Raw genomic sequence first — 18921 nt, forward strand, 5'->3', positions numbered from 1 at the left:
GGAAACATGTTGGCAAATCTGTGTACTTCTAAACTAGATCTGCAGAGTCCACAATGAAGAAATACAAATAATACAGATTTCTGTAAAACTAAAATTATTAGAAGAACATGCTCAAAATCTTGCATGAGAAGGCTTAATTTTGGACGAGCAGCTCATATGTAACAGTGACCTAATGGTCTGCAGGGTATGGAGTAGTCCCCTCTAAGTGTCAGGGTTGGCAGGTGCTGTGGGCAGGGCAGGGCGATGACCTGTGGTGATTCCTAGTGCTGCAGAGCTTCCTTTTAATTGCTGCTGTTTGCATGCAGCTCTTGGTTTAGCTGCTCTTTGTGTAAGCTGTGTTTTGTGCAATGAAACTGATTATATGCAAAGCTTAAAACTAGCTTTGTTTTCTTTAGATAAAATGACATTAATATATTATCACTTCCCAATTTTTTTGACATTGTGTGTTGAGATTTGCTGTAAAGGTCTGAAGTAATACAAGCTCAGTATTTTTTACTGTTCTGTGATGTTGCCATGTAGGTCCTTAACTCTGTATTTATGCTCAAAGTTGATGGGGAGAGGGATTTGTTTATCTTCTATTATTCTTACAACACCCACATGCTTTTCAGAACTGAAAGTTGCTAAGTTACAGTGAATCTTGTAAGAAATGTTTGATTGGTATTTAATGGTTAAAGCACTGTCTTTACGGTTGGACCACAAAATCTTGTATTGAGCTGGACAGTGCGTAACCCTGGCCATGCATCTGCCTGGTGCCCAGAGGGTGAGACCTGTGCCATGCTGAGCCTCCCCAGGATGGCTCCCAGTCCTCTGCCTTAGTGGCTTCTGTGCCCCCAGCATCCCCATGAGCTGCATGGGCAGTGGTTGTGTACCCCTGCCCCAGGAGTAAGGGCAGTGACTCCATCACCTTCCTGGTCAGTTTTGAATCTTCATGGTTTTTTACAGAGATGCCAACAGCCAGGTTTTAAGAGAATCACATCTCATTGAAGTTATCCTTGGATTGTAGTGCTCTTCATCTTAAAGATAATGTGAATTACTCTTGCAAAATGTGTTAAGGACTTTCTTTACCTGTCATATGTTGGGATTTTGCTACACTGAGTACTTTGCCTTTAGATTAAACTGTTGCTGTAAATGGTAGAGTATAAATATTTTCCCTTTCTTTCTTTCTTTCTCCAGAAATTTTATGAATAAGAATCAGAAGCCGGTGCTAACAGGCCAGCGGTTCAAAACTCGGAAGAGGGGTAGGTTGCATTACGTTTTTTGCTTTATTTTCTTCTTTGACTAGAAACAGAGCAAGTAGAATGATTGAAAGCTCAGCTAAAAGATTTTCCCCCCTTCTTTTCAGCTGTGTTAAGATTGAAGATGTTACTTTTAACTAAGCTCTCTGAATTCTATTATTTTCACTATATACCCGAGGACTTTATTTAAAATTAGAGTATATGAGCTGTGAAGTCCTGTGGAGGCTTCAGTTAAATATTAGATGCTGAATGAATTTATAATATATTTGCTTATATAAAGAAAACTTGTTAGATGTTTGGTTTGGGAGTTTCTTAAAATGTCCTTTTCAACTAAGAAAGCAAAATATGAGCTTTTATTTAAAGGTTGTATAAAGAAAATGACCTGGGATTTTTTGGTTTGATTTTCATTTTTACTTCTTTGACTCAAATCAATGCCATGTCTGTAAGTGAACCTTTCATATCTAAAAAGGAATTTTCTCACCTTCCTTCTCCATGAGATGATCAGATCATCTCACTGGCCCTGCTTTCAGGTCAGAAGGAGGTCAGGAACTTCCTCTTTCACAAATATTTGTTTGTCTTGTGTTAGTGTAGTCTCTTTTTTTTAATTGTTTTTAAAATGAAACAATTGTGTGAGTTGCAATTTACTCATTGTGATGCTGATTTTCTGTAAACATGACCAACACTTTGTTTCATTAAGTGCAGTAGAGCATCCATTTTTAAAGAAAGCTGAGTGGTGCTGATTGTACCATCCAGGTATTCTGGCACAGCAGGTGTTATCCTCACATGCTCTCTCATGCCACACTCAGAATTCATTTGTTGCAGTTTAGGTGGCTGGGACGAATGCCCAACAGTCTGAGGCAGAGTGACAAAAAACATGCAATTGTTTTATTCCCTTCCTGCTCCCCCACTAAGAAAGCAAAACCAGAAGTCTGGTTTGTGAAAAGAAGGATTGCATTCTTTGGTGGTGTAATAGTAGATTATTACAGCAGACACAGGTGGGGTTCCTGTCTGTCATGAAACAGACTTTTTCTATCTTGACTTTCCTGTTTCTGATCAAAAGCTAACATTCTTAAAAGCTTATCTAAACGTCTTGTGGCAGAAAATGTAAATATTTGCATTTTCTTAGTGTGGATGAGAAAAACAAGAGCGTTGGTAACCTTTCTCAGAAAATTTCAAATTCTATCATAAGTCTGAAGAGCTGAATGAGGAGTGTCTAGAGATCTAGGATGATCATGAAGCTTAGAGAGGAATTGCAGTAGTTGGTGTCTGGCCAATACTTGTGTTTATGGAGCTATACTTATGGAAATAAGAAAATTATCTAATAAAAAGTCAATATTAGCACCTTTATGTTACCTTGTTTGGCCCCTCTTCTTACTTCGTTATCTTTTTTCTTCCACAGAATTACAGTTGTGAGCCTTCTGTTGAAGGGATAAAATTAATTAAGGACAGGGCTATGAATGTACTTTGTGGTTTTCTTAGAAGCAAAAGATAGGAAATAAGGACCTAGGAACATGCTGAAAATGAAAAGCTGTGTATAGCACTGCTGCAGTGGATATTGTGTGCATCACATCTGCAAGCTACACCTGCCTCTGCTAGCCCATGATTGGAGCTGTGCTTGTTTAGTAATTGTGCACTTGACAGCTCAACAGACTGTCACCCCTTGTTGGTGATGGCTTCTTACTCACCCTCTTGTAATACATCAGCACATTCCTCTTCAGTACATTAGGTTGGTAGGAAAATGTTTCAATAAAATTATAAATCATTTTTCATGCAATGAATTCACCTCCTGTTCCTATGTAAATTTTTAGATTGTGATAGACAAGAAAATAATGGGGTACTACAGATGAGAGGAAGACTTCTGGGGCAGGGGAAGAATCTATTTAAAATAGCTAAGAAATACTAATCATGGTATTTGTGTTTGTACTGAGCACTGTGTACCCATGATGCCAAGCATATAATACCTTCTAGTTTAGATGAGAACATCTTAAATTTTTAGGTAAAATATATTTGAAAAAATAAAACAGGATTTTTTTTTTTCTACTCTGAAAACAAAGGTCTGTCTTCTTGCTGATGTGTCATCAAGCATTTTTAATTTTTTTTTACTTTTCAAATAATACATGCTTATTTGGCTATCCAAAAGAGAATAATTACACTCAGATGCTTATTTATGGGTGGAACTGTGTTTCTTGTGCGCAAGTAAAACTGCCTGAAGTACACATACTGAAGTATTTATTTCAGTAAAACATTCGTTTGTTTCTTGGTTGGTTGACTGCTTTGTTCTTTGTTTTGGGTTGGTTTTTCTACTTGGAGGAGAGCTGCAACTGAGTGTTTGGTAACAGGTCTGGTGGCTTGGATGGGATTCCAGTAGTATGCTTCTCTGTGGGCATTTTTTCCTTGCAGCAAAGGCACCTACTTCAATTCTCCTCTCAACCTGCTGGTTTGTCCCTGATGGCTGTGCCCTGCAGATAGGAGAGGTGGTTCCTCAAAACACAGACTCCAGGGTTTTACCACAGCCAAAGTCAAGATAACATGGCTGAGAGCCTGAGCATCTCCAAGGTCTGGTGTGAAGTAAAAGCCTGGGAAGAAGTCATTTGCAGTCCAGAGAAGGGGCATTGTTGAGTAGTGTATTGGGTGGTGAGAGCGTGGTGGTGGTGAATCTAGGTTGGCCCTGTGTTTGTGTGCATCACTTAAGGGTGAGCCAGAGCTGGGAGCAGATGGGCTTGAGCATATGTATGGGTGTCCTTGGAGTTGTCTCAGTTTTGGTCTGAGGAGGTCAGATTTGGGGGATGGGGAAGCAATCCATGTGGAGATTGATAGTAGACTTAATAAGTCACAAAAAGCTCAGCATATCAGGGGATTTCTGGAAAATAAGGGGATGCTAAGGTCTCTTGTTTAAGACCTGGGATGAAAAGCTGCACTATGAGTAGCAGAGAACAGAAGCCTGCAGCCAGAGGATGCAAAAAGGCCAGAACTTCTCACAAAAAGTCTGCAGGAGTTGCAGCTGGCATGTTTCAGACTGCATTAGCACGTTTAGACAGAAATTTAACCAGTCCTCAATTATTTTAGTAAATAAAAATCTCTGGATATTTTCCAGTTTTTCAAGAACTTGTATCAGTGTTTGTGTCAGAAGGTGATAACAGCCCCGGCTATGAGTGCGCAGAACAGCTTGCAATTTTGTTTCTGAAGTTCAAAGTTGTTTTAACAGTAACAGGCATTTAATTTGTGCCCTTATATAAAGGCAGGGCGAGTTTTCTTAAGAAGCTTCAAGTGGCCAGGGTAAGCTGTTAGTGTGTGGGCAAAGAGGCAGCAGGACGTATGGGTAAATCTGCATAAGAGTTATCTGGAGGTTGCAGTTGTGACTAATGACCTTGAAACAGGGACATTTTCTGGGAGTCAGGCGGGGCCTTAATTGAACTCAACAGGAGACAGCTGTGGAAAATGCAATGTGAGTGCTGTGTTCCTAGTGCTGCTTAGGTCTGTCAATATAAAAGATAAATTCTTGGTTACATTGTGTTGCCTTAAATGTTTATACAAAAACTAGTTTTATTAATAACTCAATTTCCTATTTTTCCTGAAGACTCTTTTTGAAAAGATTTTAGTTATGTGACTATAGTTTTTAAAATAAAAATAGCAAGAGCTGAAAAATTAAATCTTCATACAGTGAGATTATGGACTCATAGCTTGGCATTCCCTTTATTCTGCTCTCACAGCAAGAGAAGAGTATGAAGGTTGAAAACAATAGTTGCTTTTCCTCTATTTATATATTCCCATATGTTTATGTGTGTGTTGATGTTGGGAGACGATGAGGAGAGGGGAGGCAAGGGTAAACACTGCAGAATTTCCAGAAATTATACAAGCCAAACAAACTTCAGGTGTGTTGACCAGTATGAGAAGAGTATTTTAGGTGCCATGGTCCTTTCAATTGCTGACTGATACAGGATTTTAACAAATATTAAAACTGACACTCTCTCCTTCTTCTTTCTCTGTGTTTCAGATGAAAAGGAGAAATTTGAACCCACAGTGTTCAGGGATACAATTGTCCAAGGCCTCAATGAAGCTGGGAATGACCTGGAGGCTATAGCCAAGTTTCTGGATGCAGCAGGCTCACGACTTGATTATCGCCGCTATGCTGACACACTCTTTGATATTTTGGTAGCTGGCAGCATGTTAGGTAATCTGCAGAATATCTGACAGAGAATTTTGATGATCAGCCTTGCTTGCTTCTTTTGAGATGCTATCTTCCTCTACTGTGGAAATTATAGCCTGTATTACATTTTCACTGCTTGCATCTCATATCATAGCACTGTTTGTTGTTTGTCATACAGTAACACCTCAGTACTTTCTGGATACTGCTGTGAGAAGCCTTCAGTCTGAGCTAAACTAGCATATAATTGGAACAGTAAAGAGAATGAGAGATGCTAACTAGGGGAAACAGAAAGATTTATTAGCATAAAAGGTGCACTCCAGGTTAAGAGCTGCTGCAAATCTTGCTTTGTAGGTGTTGCAACAAAAGGTAGCTCAGAGAAGTGAAGGATAATGAGGTGTGCTTTGTGAATGTTCATGGGGCTTTTCTACCAGGTATCAGTGGCAGCTTCTGGCTGAAACATACTTTTCACTTTCCTCTTTATTTTGAGTAAGTTATCTCCTTTTACTGGTCACATTGCTTTGACTCCTGCTTCCTGGTCTCTGGTATGTAAGAAGAAAAGATGTTTTTGTAAAAGTTGAGGTAATGCAGGAAGCAGCAGCTAGTGGAAATACTTAGGAAAAAAACTCTCAGCAAAATAAGCCAGTGTTTTGAATGTTTACATGAGCTTTACATGAGCTGACCCATTAGAGGGGTTAGCAGGATGTTCCAAGTGCTCCGATTACTAACACAGTGCTAATACTTTTCTCTTTGGGAAGGATTTACATTATTGTGGTGTTTAAAATAAGAATTAAAATAATGTGTAACGGCTGTGCTCCAACCTATAGTTGGTTGATCACGCTCAGTGTTCTCAAGACCAGCTGAGATTCCTTAGGTGAGCTGAATCACTCAGTCCTGTGAGGACTGTGTGATCTACAGTGCAGCATATCTGCCAGGTATTCCTTCTGTCAGGTGCTACCACATCTTAGCAAAGTTTGGTCTGTCTCTGTTTCTCCCCTGCTAACTGTTACTGTGGCCTTTTGCCTCAGTGATATTAATGTAAGACTTACTAGACTTATTATAGCTTACATTCTTTAAAGTAAGAAATTATTCCTTGCCTTTTTTTTTCTCCTTTCTTATAGCTCCTGGAGGTACACGCATAGATGACAATGACAAGACCAAGATGACCAACCACTGTGTATTTTTTGCAGATGAAGATCATGATGCCATCCGAAATTATGCTCAGGTCAGTAAAGGCATAGCTGATTACTGTTTTCCATTTATGTGTCAAAAGGGATTATAGTGGAACATCTGCAGACTGTCTAGGCTGCACTATGCTAGCTACAGACCAATTGAAAATCCCACTAATCATTAATCTGCCCTAACATACACATTTTAGGTAAGGAAATAGGATATTTAAGATAATCTGATCACAGTTGGCAATTTTTTCTTTACAAAAAGCAGTCTTGCTCATCCCAGTCTACCATTGGTTGAATCTATTTCTAGACACCACCCTTACTAATTTTGTTGACCTTTTCTGTGTGCAGTCTGAAATATTTATGTGACCATATTTTAAGAAACACATGCACTGTATCAGAAATTCACCTTTTATAAGCAATGGTGTGGCCAGCAGGATCAGAGCAGTGTACATGTCCCTGTACTCAGCACTTGTGAGGCCACACTTCAAATCCTGTGTTAACTTTTGGGGCTCTCACTACAAGAAAGACATTGGGGTGCTGGAGAGTGTCCAGAGAAGGGCAGTGGAGCTGGAGAAGATCTGGACCACAAGCCCCCCGAAGAGCAGCTGAGGGAGCTGGGGGTGTTTAGCCTGGGGGAAAGGAAACTCAGGGGAAACCTTATCACTCTACAATTCCCTGAAAGGAGGCTGTAGCCAGGTGGGGGTCAGTCTCTTCTCCTACGTAACAAGTCACAGGATGAGAGGAGATGGCCTCAAGTTGTGCCAGTTGAGGTTTAGATGGATATTAGGAAAAATTTATTCACTGAAAGAGTTGTCAGACATTGTAGTAGACTGCCTAGGGAAATGGTGGAGTCACCAGTCTCAGAGATATTTTAAATGGTCTGTAGACATGGTAGCCTAGGGCCATGGTTTAGTGGCACTTGGCACTGCTGGGTTGACAGTTGGACTCTGGTCTTAAAGGTTTTTCCCAACCTAAATAATTCTATGAATTACATGAATGACAAAAAATATAAAGCTCACGCCTCCAACCTTTAGTTGCATAACTTGTTAGGAGTTGAGCATATATTCCAAGAGCTTTCATTTCTCCTGCATATGTGATGTATGAAATTTCTTCCTGCAGGAATAAGACTTGCATAAGTAGGCCTATGTGAAATTAATACAAAAAAACAGTGAACCCTAAAGATTCTTCAATAGAAACTAGCTTTTCATAACTCCTTAATGGAAGGTAGTAATTATATGAGAAAGTACAGTAAGAATTCTATGGAAAGTTCAAAGCCACCATGCAATTCTGGATACCAGTAGAATTGCGTAAAAATGCAATACCCTTGCAACTCCCATATGTCAAAACTCTTATTGTTAATTAAGTATGTATTTATCTTTTTAAATCACTGGGTATTACTGGAATGCTGGAGACAGTGACTAAAAGCATAAAAGCTGCTGTCCCTGCTAAGGTGTTTAGGGTGATAAGTTCCTGGAAAGGTGCATTGTTGATTTAAAAAGTGCTGGGATCAAAATCTGGATTGGTAAAAAATGTTTGTTTAATAGCAGAAAGCTCCTTTAAAAAACGTCTTTAATAATCTAAATTAGTGAAATGTACTTATTTTTGGAAAGGGAGTCAATATTTCTTACACATCAACTTTATCATCTCTTGAAAACAGTGTATTCTCCTTCAGGAAGATTTCTGTTATCAGTAAATGCATTGATTCTGTCTTCTTGAATTTTAATATTTTAACGATCTTTTGGACAAAAATTGGCACTACCAGTCCTCCAAGGAGAAATTTAAAGTAAAAGATTGTATATTGAAAAATGGAAAGGAAGGCTTCACCTCAGGATTTGAAGGAGTGGAATTTTCAATGGATTCTCTGCACTTCAAACCAAAAGCCACCAAAATAAATCAACATTTTGTAATTGCTGCCTGAGGAGTTGTGTCCTTTTATTGACCTTGCCATTTTTTTTTGTGCATGATGAAAAATAGAGCTCTTACTGCATTATAAAAATGTGGAGGTAGTCTAAAATAGTAGTTCGATCTTTTTTTTATTTAGAAGATACCTAGAAGGTAATTTCTTATTCTGTCTCCCAAGTAGCGTGGCTGTTTTTTTTTTTTTTTTTTTTTTGTGGATTTAATTAAGGAAATGATTAAAAGCGAAAAGTCTTCAAGTCAAAAGACTGAAGTTAGTACTGATATTTTAGCAGATTATTTGCATATAAAGTCATGCTTCTGTCATTTACAGAGACTTAAAATGTATGCAGAATTCTGTTTGGAAATATTAACAAGAATCTTACTTTTTCATCTTTATCTTATTTTATTAGGATTCTGTTGTTCTCTACTTCTCAGTATGGCCACACTTGATTTTCCACTTTTCTGAGCCAAAATACTACCAGTTAGGATGTTTGGATATATTTTATATTATGGACAGTGAATTGAAGCTTTCTAAACCTAATTTTTCTTCCTCCCCCATCCAGTGTGGCAATAATGTAATTCGTTCCCCACATAAACCTTTTTACCTGTGACAGTGAGTCATGTGCTTTGTGCCTTCATACAGCAGTGATGATTTGTTTATTTAACTTCTTATCTCTTCCTTCTTCACCTTGAATGAGCTCTGCACCTGTGCTGCATCTGGTTTCATAATCTGTGCTCGCATGATGGGAAACAAATGGTCAAAACTGGAGAACAAGTGGTTCCAATAATATAATTGTTTTAGAAGCTTTGGCAAATGTTCTTCCTGTGTCTGACAGTAGTGAGTTTTGTTGTAAACATTTATGTTAATTTGCCAAGATACTGCATCTTTTGAAGATACCCAGCATCCTTACTCCATCAGCCTGCAGCTGAGGGCTTCCCCAGGCCTGCATTACTGGGAGAAGGGTGCAGTTGCCCTCCTTCACCTCCTCTCCCTTGGTTTTATTATGGATGGGGTGAAAAGCAGAGAAGGAAAAAAATCTTGAAAAATATGAAAAGATTGAAACTGCAGTAAATTCTCCCATTCAAGCATTGCTCTATGAAGCAAGAATCATAAAATTGAGAGAAGGGTGTTTTGTGCTCTCCACGCGGCAGAAAACACTAGAAAAATATCATTCTGCAAGCTGCTTATTTCCCTTTAATTTTTTTGTAAAGAAGGATGGCTGTAATTGTTAGACTTTTAAAGTTAATCTGTGTTTATCTCTAGGTCTTCAATAAACTTATCAGGAGATACAAATATTTGGAGAAAGCATTTGAAGATGAAATCAAAAAGGTAATGTTGATGCAGTCTTTACTGGAATGATAATTTTTTACTACGTTTCTCATATGATTGTATATGTACAAATGTGATGCTGCTAGGTGTTTTATTTAGCTCTACTGGAAAAGAGGATGGAATCTACAGGAGGCAGCTTTACTCTGCAAATTCAGCTCTGTGGAAATCCTGCAGGAAGCACTTGATGTAGCATATTTCTGAATTAATGAATCCTTTGGTTGCTGTGACCAAACTCACTTTCTTCTTCCAGACTTTTTTGTGCAAAAGTTTGATACACTTTGGGGTATACCTCTTAATGAGAGGTGGTATTACTGTCCTGCAAATAGAACATCTCTCTGTTTTTTCCCAGAGAATAAATGCAAATCTGCTGTGCAGAGTGTCTCTTGGTGTATGAGTATTAAACCACTCCTGCACTGTGGAAGGAATCCTAACCACAAGTTTTTTATATTTGAGGCCACAGATATGTGTGAGAGAAAGTCCTCACCAGTGGTAGAGTGCTCAGGATTTGCCTGTTAGACTGTAGTGGCTATTTGTGGATACTGTTTTGTTTTGTGATGCTGAATTCTAAGGAGACAGGAAAAGCCAGGGTAAAAATGTTTGAAAAACAACGTACAGATTTATTTTGTCTATTTTGAGTTCCTAGTAAGAGATGTAAATATCAAAGTTTACTACTTTGAATAAGTAGTAAATACTGTACTGTTCTGTAACTTAACAGGCATGCGGTAGTGGTGAAACCTGTCCCATGACTAAAGTATCATTTTTGTTAAACATAAAAATGTGTTTCCATATCATTTAAACATTAGAAAGGTTGCTGCAAGGGTCAAATGAGGGCACATTTGGAGCTTGGTAGCTCTCCAGCACTTCTTGTGCCTGAATTAATTTGGCTTTGATTTATATATTCTTGCTCGTACAGGAAATTATTTTTACACTTGTGGCCAGCATGCCTATCAACTGATGCTGATTACTCAGTACATCATTCTAAAGACCTAAATTTACCTCTATCCCCACAGAAATCTAATGTTCCTGCTGTTAATTACTGTAATCACTGACATGAGAAGCGCTGACTCACAGCATTCAAGTTTCAGAGAGTGCTCAGCATATTAAGTAAATGCCATGTCAATTCAAGCCGCCTCCGCTCATTTCTGTAACTTGCTTGGCTTTGCATCCTCTTAAGCTTCCAAAAATTCACTTTGCACTCTTAGTGACAAGATGAGACTATGGCACCTTCACTGCCATTGCCCACATAGCCTTTGAGGACTACTTATAGGTGCCTTTGCCTTACCTTCTACCTTCCCCTGCTTGTGTGAATTCACAAAGTGGCTGTTTTCTCATTTATGAGGCTGCAGGGTTTTTAACCACTTAATCCTTTATTCCCTGCATGCTGTAATTTGTACAAGAGTAGCTGCCCGTGGAGGTCCAGAAGGTGGACACCTTCTGGTTTCCAGAAGGTGTTTCTACTAGACCAAGATGACTGCAGTTAGTCAGTGGTTTGATATATAAGAGAGTGACTCGTTGACATTTTTTTTGTGGGTCATTGTCCCAGCAATAAAAGTGATGTTTCTGGCAGACTCATTAGGCAGATGGAGCACTTGGGGGAAAATTAGCTTTTCTCATAGAAAAAGGCATGCCAAAAAAACCAAGGCAATACCAGCAGTTTCACGCTAAAGCAGCAGATGCTGCCAGTGGGACTTTCTTTCAAGAGAGATTATCTTAGATAGCAGTATCTGCACAAGTATTTGCTTTATGTCTTCTAGATCACAACTTTCTCATTAGGACATTATTTTCTACCATCTTTTCCCTTTTTCTCTGCTTCTAGCTTTCAGTTGTTTCTTAACTCTCTCTCCTCAAAATTGCCAGTTACTCGTTTTTCTAATGGCATCAGCAAACCATATATGTAAAGTTTTACATCTAAATTATTTTGTGCAACCAATTTCGACAGACATTGTTTAGATGCATTGCTCACTTGCTTGTGTTTTCATGTAGGCATCTTAAGTTCATATGAGTATGGCCCAATGTACTGGCATAGGCTCATGACATTTTGCAATAATTTCAGTAAAATTCTAAATTCCAAACTTGTGTTCTTCTTTCTCTACATATGTATTTCCTTGGATGAAGAGTGCAGTTATTTTCTATTTAGTAGGTTTGCATGTTTAGGTAATTTTCTGTATAAACTTTTTAGTATCAGAATTGGGATAAAGTACAGATAATTTTTTTTTTGTTTGTTTTAACAGTGGTAAATATTACTGAGTCATAAGAGAATGTCTGAAATGCTGGGAGATGTTGTGATGTTCACTGTTTGTGTTCCTATTTTCCTAATGAAAGAACTGTAAATTAAGCCAGGAATTAGGAAATAAGAGGAGAATAACATTCTGAGATTGAATAGGGAGTGAGCAGAAATGCTTTAAATCAGCCAAATGAAAGGCAAGACTCAGTCAGTAGATATCTGTTGCTATATTATCGGCCTTCTCCATTGCTGACAATTCAGCTGTCTGCAGATGTGACGAACTGTCAGCAACAGACCATTTCAGATAATGAAGGCATAAAAAGACACCACGCTCCCTGTGTGGGTAGAGTTCCTCAATTTTCACCATTTAAGATTTCTGGATCACAAGAGGTGATCAGAAGCACTTGTTTTTCTTGTGTGCTTTTTAATGTTGCATGAATGTGTTTATTTGTGTGCATCTTCTGTGCCCAGAAATTGTGCTTAAAAGACTTTCTCTTTAATGACAAAAACAACTTGGAACATCGCATGAGGCCTGGTCTTGTGTTATTAGGCATTCTGAATTTCTGTTTCTGTGGTTGGGAGTTCTTATACATATCACAGAAATAGAAGATAATGAGCCAGAGCTGCCCTTTTTATGCCTGGAATCAGTTTGTATCTGTATAATGAAAGCAGTAATGTCTGTGCTTGGCTAACAGCAGGGAAGTGTTAGCTTGGAGAATGTTCTGTGGGTGGTTGGGAGCTATTCTGAAGTGTCTTGGACATTTTGTGACTTCTCTACTGAGCTTTCTAATTGTGATGCTAAAAGAAGAATGCTTAAATTAATCAGCAATGAAAATCTGAAGTAACAACTTTGAACTGAAATTTAGGTTCTGTTTCATGGTTTTTAAAATGGGTTTATGAAAGATTTGGGTTTTCCTATCACCCAGTCTCCCACTAAACTATGTTTCAGAACTGCTGGAAAGTATAGAATGGTATCCTTAAGCAGCAGAAAAGGACAAGTCCAGCTTTGAGCTGCTTTTGAAAAATATTAGTTAAACAAAAATTAGGCAAGTAGCACCAACAATACTTCAGTTAGCAAGGGATGTGTAGAAGATAAAGGTTCTGTTTAAAACAGACTTTTACACAAATGGGTATAACTTTTCATGATCTACACATTACTGATAAAAGGATGGAGGTTGGAGCTCAGAATTATATCAAAGCCTGGTCTGTTATGTTAAAGTGGTCAGTGTGACCACTTTCTAATCAAAATCCTCATCTCTTGGTTATTTAGAAGCAAAAGAAAAAATGGGGTGGGGTACACAGAAATCTGAAGCTGTTTCCTCTTTATTAAGTCTCATTATTTCCAGGAAAGAAGTCTAATTCTGATTATTTTTTTTTCTTGTGCAGATCTCATTTTAGTACAGTATTATTGATAAAGCATGTATAAAGAAAGCTTTAAATCCATAGGCTTCCAGTGTACACTAGGATTATATTGATTTTCTCTAAGAATGTTCTGTTTTCCATTAAATGTGGCCCTGGAGTTCCTTTGCCTATACCATTATATACACCAGTTAGTTGCTATATTTGGAAATACACGCATTTGTTTCTCAGTTATATATTTAGAAATAGTAACTCCATTCTTCTGCATCCCGTAGTTTCATGCATTTTGTGGTTGAGCCACAGTTTGCTCAAATAAAATTACACCTTGAGATTTGGTAGTTTCATAATTGTTCTTTTAAGCTAAAAGTGTGTGTTGCAGTCATTTGGCTGAAGCACACTGGAAAAAATAAAAATTCTGAGTGATTTGTCTGTGGTTGAGTCATTCAGTCCTGTGTAAGCTGTAATTTAAAGCTGATGTTATTATGTAAGTACTACTGTATGAATGAGGGTTTTTTTCTGTTCTGTTCACTGATGCAGAGCAGAGCTATTCATAAAACACTGCATGAGATTTAATAACTTCATTAGTTACCTGGACTTTTAAAACATCACTGCATTCAGAAAGTTTTACATTTGTTGATAAACTGCCTGGATATCTCAGAGAGGATCTCTCACTGTCCGTGGTAACAAACAAGGACAGAGACATTGGTCATATTCTGTCCCTTTGTATGGGTAGAATCTGATAATTAAGAAATACCCTAATGTGGAAACCTGGTGAGAATTTTCTATCAAAACAAACTGGTTTGCTTTAATTGCATTTGTTGCTCATGTAGAAAAGAAATAAGGGTGTCCTGACAGCAGAAGGTCAGGACATCCTTTTGGAGGGGTGCCATCTTATGAAGAAAAAAATGAGTATTGTTTTTAACTGTGCAAAATTATATCTGCAGTACTGGTTTTTTTCCCTTCTTGTGTGGCGATGGTAAATTTGTAAGCTAGCATCTGATGGAATCAGCAGCTTTTTGCACTGAATGAAGCTGTCCTTTGTCTCCCCTCTTTTTTCCCATCACCCATATTGTGATCACTAACACATTAAGGAAACATTATTGTTAACAGTAATGCCATTGACAAAATCTCATTCTGCATGGCTTTTTTTTCTGATATAAAAGAAAAAGAGCACTATGTACTTCCTCAATATGCTCTCAAGTCAATAATTTTAACATAGGGAATTAAAATTTTAAAAATAGACTTAATTGCCAGTTTTAGAATTAAAAGGTGTATATGTAGTTCAGATCTTCCAAGATGATGAGATTTGTAATTTTTTCTCAAGCTATTTGTTTTCTCTTGTAATTAGTACTAGGAATGGCAAGGTCTTAAATCAGCCTGTGTTCATGTCTGTCCTTTGTCAGCTTTATCAATAGTGTCTGAACTTGAAATATATTTCTTTTTATAGCCAGTAAAAAAATCTGTTGTAATTGTGCTGTGTTCCCTTCCCTAAAATAAAACCAGGAAATTTTCCCATCCTTTATTGTTTCCATGAGCAATAATTTTCAGAAGCTAGAAAAGAAGTTTTAACTCTGTGTGGCAGAGCTGGAAGTCTGAAGATGTGAATAGGCAGGCTTCTGTCTGTGATCCTGTAATTTCTGTGTGTCTTAAGCCTGTGGCCAGTACTTTTATTTTTACAGGTGCATACATATATTTGGAGAAGACAGGTTTTATATTTGACTAAGGCCGTATTCTTCACAGAATCATAAAATGGCTTAGGCTTGACCTTAGTCATGGAATGGTTTTGGACCTTAAAGACCATCTAGCTCCAAACCCCCTGCTGTGGGCAGAGACATGTTTTACTAGACCAGGTTGCTCAGAGCTCTGTCCAACCTGGCCTTGGACACTGCCAGGGATGGGGCATCTACAACTTCCCTGGCAACCTATCCCAAAGCCTTGCCACCCTCACAGTAAAGATTTCTTTCTAATATCTAATCTAAACCGGATTTCTTTCAGTTTGAAGCCAACTTTTCCTGTCAGTACCTGCTCTTCTAAATAGTCTCTCTACATCTTTTTTGTAGGCTCCCTTCAGGTACTGTCTTGTGTTCTTAGAGAAAGTGAAATTACAAGGATCAGTGAAATGACACTGTCATGCTTCTGGGTAGATTTTGATGTGATTGCTGTAATTTGTATTGAGACTTCTCAAGAAATAAGAAATAAAGCCTGTTGTCTCCTTGTGCCTCAAATAAATACTTTTTTTTTCTTGTCTGGCTCACAGCTCCTGTTGTTTCTTAAAGCCTTTACTGAGACGGAGCAGACAAAACTGGCAATGCTTTCTGGCATCTTGTTAGCCAATGGGACTCTTCCTGCTACAATTTTAACAAGCCTCTTCACTGACAATATAGTCAAAGAAGGTAATGTTCCATATCTTTTCTTTTCTTAGCTGTTTTCTAGGAGATGTATTTTATTGCAACATATTATATATGTTGCAGTAAAATGGAAGTTGGAAACTTGTGAATGTACAGCAGAAGCAGTATTATATATATATAATATATATATAATTAATATAATTCTGCTTTATATAATATAAAGCAGAAGCATATACAGACAGCAGTGCCCGACATACTTTGTGAAATCTTGTAAGAGGCCAATCAGACAGAAAAAAAACCACAAAACAAAAACAAACCCCAAATGATTTCTGGTTTTTTGAAAGTCATACTTGTGTATGCAAAATTGTAGAATTTATGTATTATTGTGGTACTATAAAGGTATGGAATATAATATATGTTCCTGAGATAGATCTGGCATTTCTTTAAGTGTTGCTAATATCTTGTGAGTGAGAAGTGAGACCGATCCCATGTAGGCTAATGGGATATTGCAGAAGAAAAATCAGTCCCTCATTTTGCCTTCATACTAACAGTGATCAGTGACTGATGAACTTTCTCATGAATTTGTGTTTATTATATGATGAGTAAACGAGTTCTTTCAGTCTTAGGGTACAATGCCTTTTTGAGCTTATTTAAAGATTTTGTTGTATATTTATAGCCATGTAGTCCTGATTTTACAACTGCTTGCCCAACAATTTCTTTCTCTGACAGTTCTGACTACCTGGCACAATTATAAATGTACTGGTAGTGTTGAACAGTTTTCATGACCTTATTTTGGTTTTGTTAAAGAGCTATATATTAGCTAAAATGTATTCTAATTTTCATTTGAAAAAAAAATATTCTAACTTCATGTTCTCATTTGCAGCATGCTAACCATTACATTTGTTTTCTAAATGCTGCAGAAAGAAAAGCCACAGCTGCAGCTTTGCTCTGTCATCATTCATGGCTTTTGAAATCAGAATTAAACTAGGAAAAATCTCAAACAAAAGCACTAATCCATGTTTTTAGGATGATTGTCTGCAATGCGTTTAAATGAAAGTCTTCCTAGTTACGGGAAGACAAGAGGCATTGGAAAACCCAAATTTTTAAAAATCATGGAAATTGTTGTATTTTAAGTTTAGCATTTTAAGGATACAGTTCTTATTTGCATTATGAACTTAGGTTTCTAGGAGCCCTAAACTTTTGTCAGAGCTTACATATACTTTTAGTTCTTGGTTTATATATACTGAAAATGCGTCCAGGACAGCATTTGAGGAAAGATTGTTCAGTCAATACCCTGGGGTAGATATTTTATGCAAGAATAATTGAAGATCCAAAGACAGTTTAAAAATGGGGATAAAAGCAAGGCAAAACAAGTAGATCATACATGAAGAAAGATCATACATTAATAAAGACTCAGAGATTTCTTTGATTTACAAAAAAATAGTGCTGCAGGCAGGTGAGGTTAAAATACACGAGGAAACAGGTGAGCTGAGGGACTTGTTGATCAGCATGGGACTTGTTACATTGGCTAAGAAATGGCTGAAAGTGAGGCAAGGGTAGATTGTGTGTGGACAGGAGATCTGTCAAGTTTGAGTGGAAATAGCTAATTTATTTTTAGATTGCCTTATTTCAGTGTTGTCACTACTTTTACTGTTACATGTAGATGGAAAACTAAATATTCTTTTGTGGATTGCTGACATAGTACAGACAGAGAAAGGTCTAGATGGTGGTGGAATCTTGCCAGAGTCAAGTGTACCCTTCTTGTCTCCTGTGCTGGCAAAGTAATGCAAATGCAAAGAGCAGCTCATGGGGCTAGTCAATAAAATAAATGACTGAAATTACTTTCTGCAAATAAGGAGGAAAAATAATGAAGCAAACAAAAAGAGCTATTTAAAGGAAAAGAGTGGCAGCACATGCACAGAATACATGAACAGGAACGGGCCAGTGATAAATTTGGGCTGTAAATGAGAAGTAAGTTTGAAAATATGTGGGTAGTGAAGCCCTGGAACAGCCTCCCCCTGTTGTGGTGTAATCTCAGCCAGCAGTCCAGCCTCACACAGCTGCTTGCTCACTCCCACACCAGCAGGATCAAGGAGAGAATGGGAGGGGTAAAATCTGGAAAACTCATGGGCTGAGATAAAGTTTAATGGGGAAAGCAAAAGGTGCACACACACGGAAAGCAAAACAAGGAATTAGTTCACTGCCTCCCATGGGCAGGTGTTCAGCCACCTCCAGGAGAGCAGGGCGCCATCACACGTAACGGGTACTTAGGAAGACACTTAAAATGTTCTCCTTTCTTGCTTCTTCTCCCCACTTCATATACTGAACATGATGTCATATGGTCTGGAATATCCCTGTGGTCAGCTGGGGTCATCTGTCCCAGCTGTGTCTCCTCCCAACTTCCATGCCAGCATGGCAGTTGGAAAAGCAGAAACGGTCTTGGCTCTTTGTAAGCCTTACTCAGCAATAACAAAAATGTATCTGTATTATCAACCCAGTGTTTAGCATAAATCCAAAATAAAGCCCCATACAGCCACTGAAAAAAATTAACTCTACCCCAGCTGAAAACAACACACCCTCTAATACTGACACTGGTATAAAACTTGTTTTGTTTTAAGCTAAAACTAGAAAAATTTGATACAATATGATAATGCTTGGTGACAGAGACCATTCCATTCAATTTTGGTACTGAGCACATAAGCACATGGATATGCTGAAGTGTGTTTGCAGTGGAAGTTATGCCTAAGTCCTCTACTGGTTGACCAGGCTTTGTTAGTCTTGGTTAGCCAGCTTGCAGCACTTAGGATTGCTACATAATGTCCAACATGTAAAACAAGCCCAAAGAAGTATTTGTAGGCTTCTCTTGGCCTGGCATTGTGCATCCCTGGTTCTGTACAGTACTTCTTATCATGTCTTACCACTAAGCTTCTGAAATAAGCTTGCCAAAACTGCCATAACAGTGAAGATGTGTAAAGACTGTCAGTGAACTTCACAGTGGTCTGGGAATATTATTTGACTAAATATATTTGACTAAATATAATTTAGTCAAAGTATGCTAGAAATAAAGAGTATCTATCTAAAAAGTGGCTAAGAGTGATGAAGTTCCTTCTCACCAGTAGGTCTCACTTAGCTCTAAGAGCTTCAGGACTATATGGAGGTGAGACAAAAAAACTAGAGTGGCCAGCTGTAGCCTAGGATTGTGCT

The 18921-nt window shown here is 38.0% G+C and overlaps 1 protein-coding gene across 1 annotated transcript in view; it reads left to right on the plus strand.

Moving 5' to 3' along the window:
- BZW2 (basic leucine zipper and W2 domains 2) overlaps positions 1–18921 on the plus strand; it is a 54248-nt gene that overhangs the window by 18944 nt on the left and 16383 nt on the right. The window contains exons 2-6 of the mRNA XM_041466174.1: positions 1174–1238; positions 5230–5406; positions 6501–6604; positions 9721–9786; positions 15627–15762. Of these exons, the coding sequence (XP_041322108.1) occupies positions 1181–1238; positions 5230–5406; positions 6501–6604; positions 9721–9786; positions 15627–15762 (541 nt within the window). The 5' untranslated portion in view covers positions 1174–1180. The remainder of the gene's footprint in view (positions 1–1173; positions 1239–5229; positions 5407–6500; positions 6605–9720; positions 9787–15626; positions 15763–18921) is intronic.

This window comes from Pyrgilauda ruficollis, unplaced genomic scaffold (genome assembly GCF_017590135.1).
Source record: "Pyrgilauda ruficollis isolate IOZ18807 unplaced genomic scaffold, ASM1759013v1 scaffold2, whole genome shotgun sequence".
In the NCBI taxonomy this organism is placed as follows: Eukaryota; Metazoa; Chordata; class Aves; order Passeriformes; family Passeridae; genus Pyrgilauda; species Pyrgilauda ruficollis.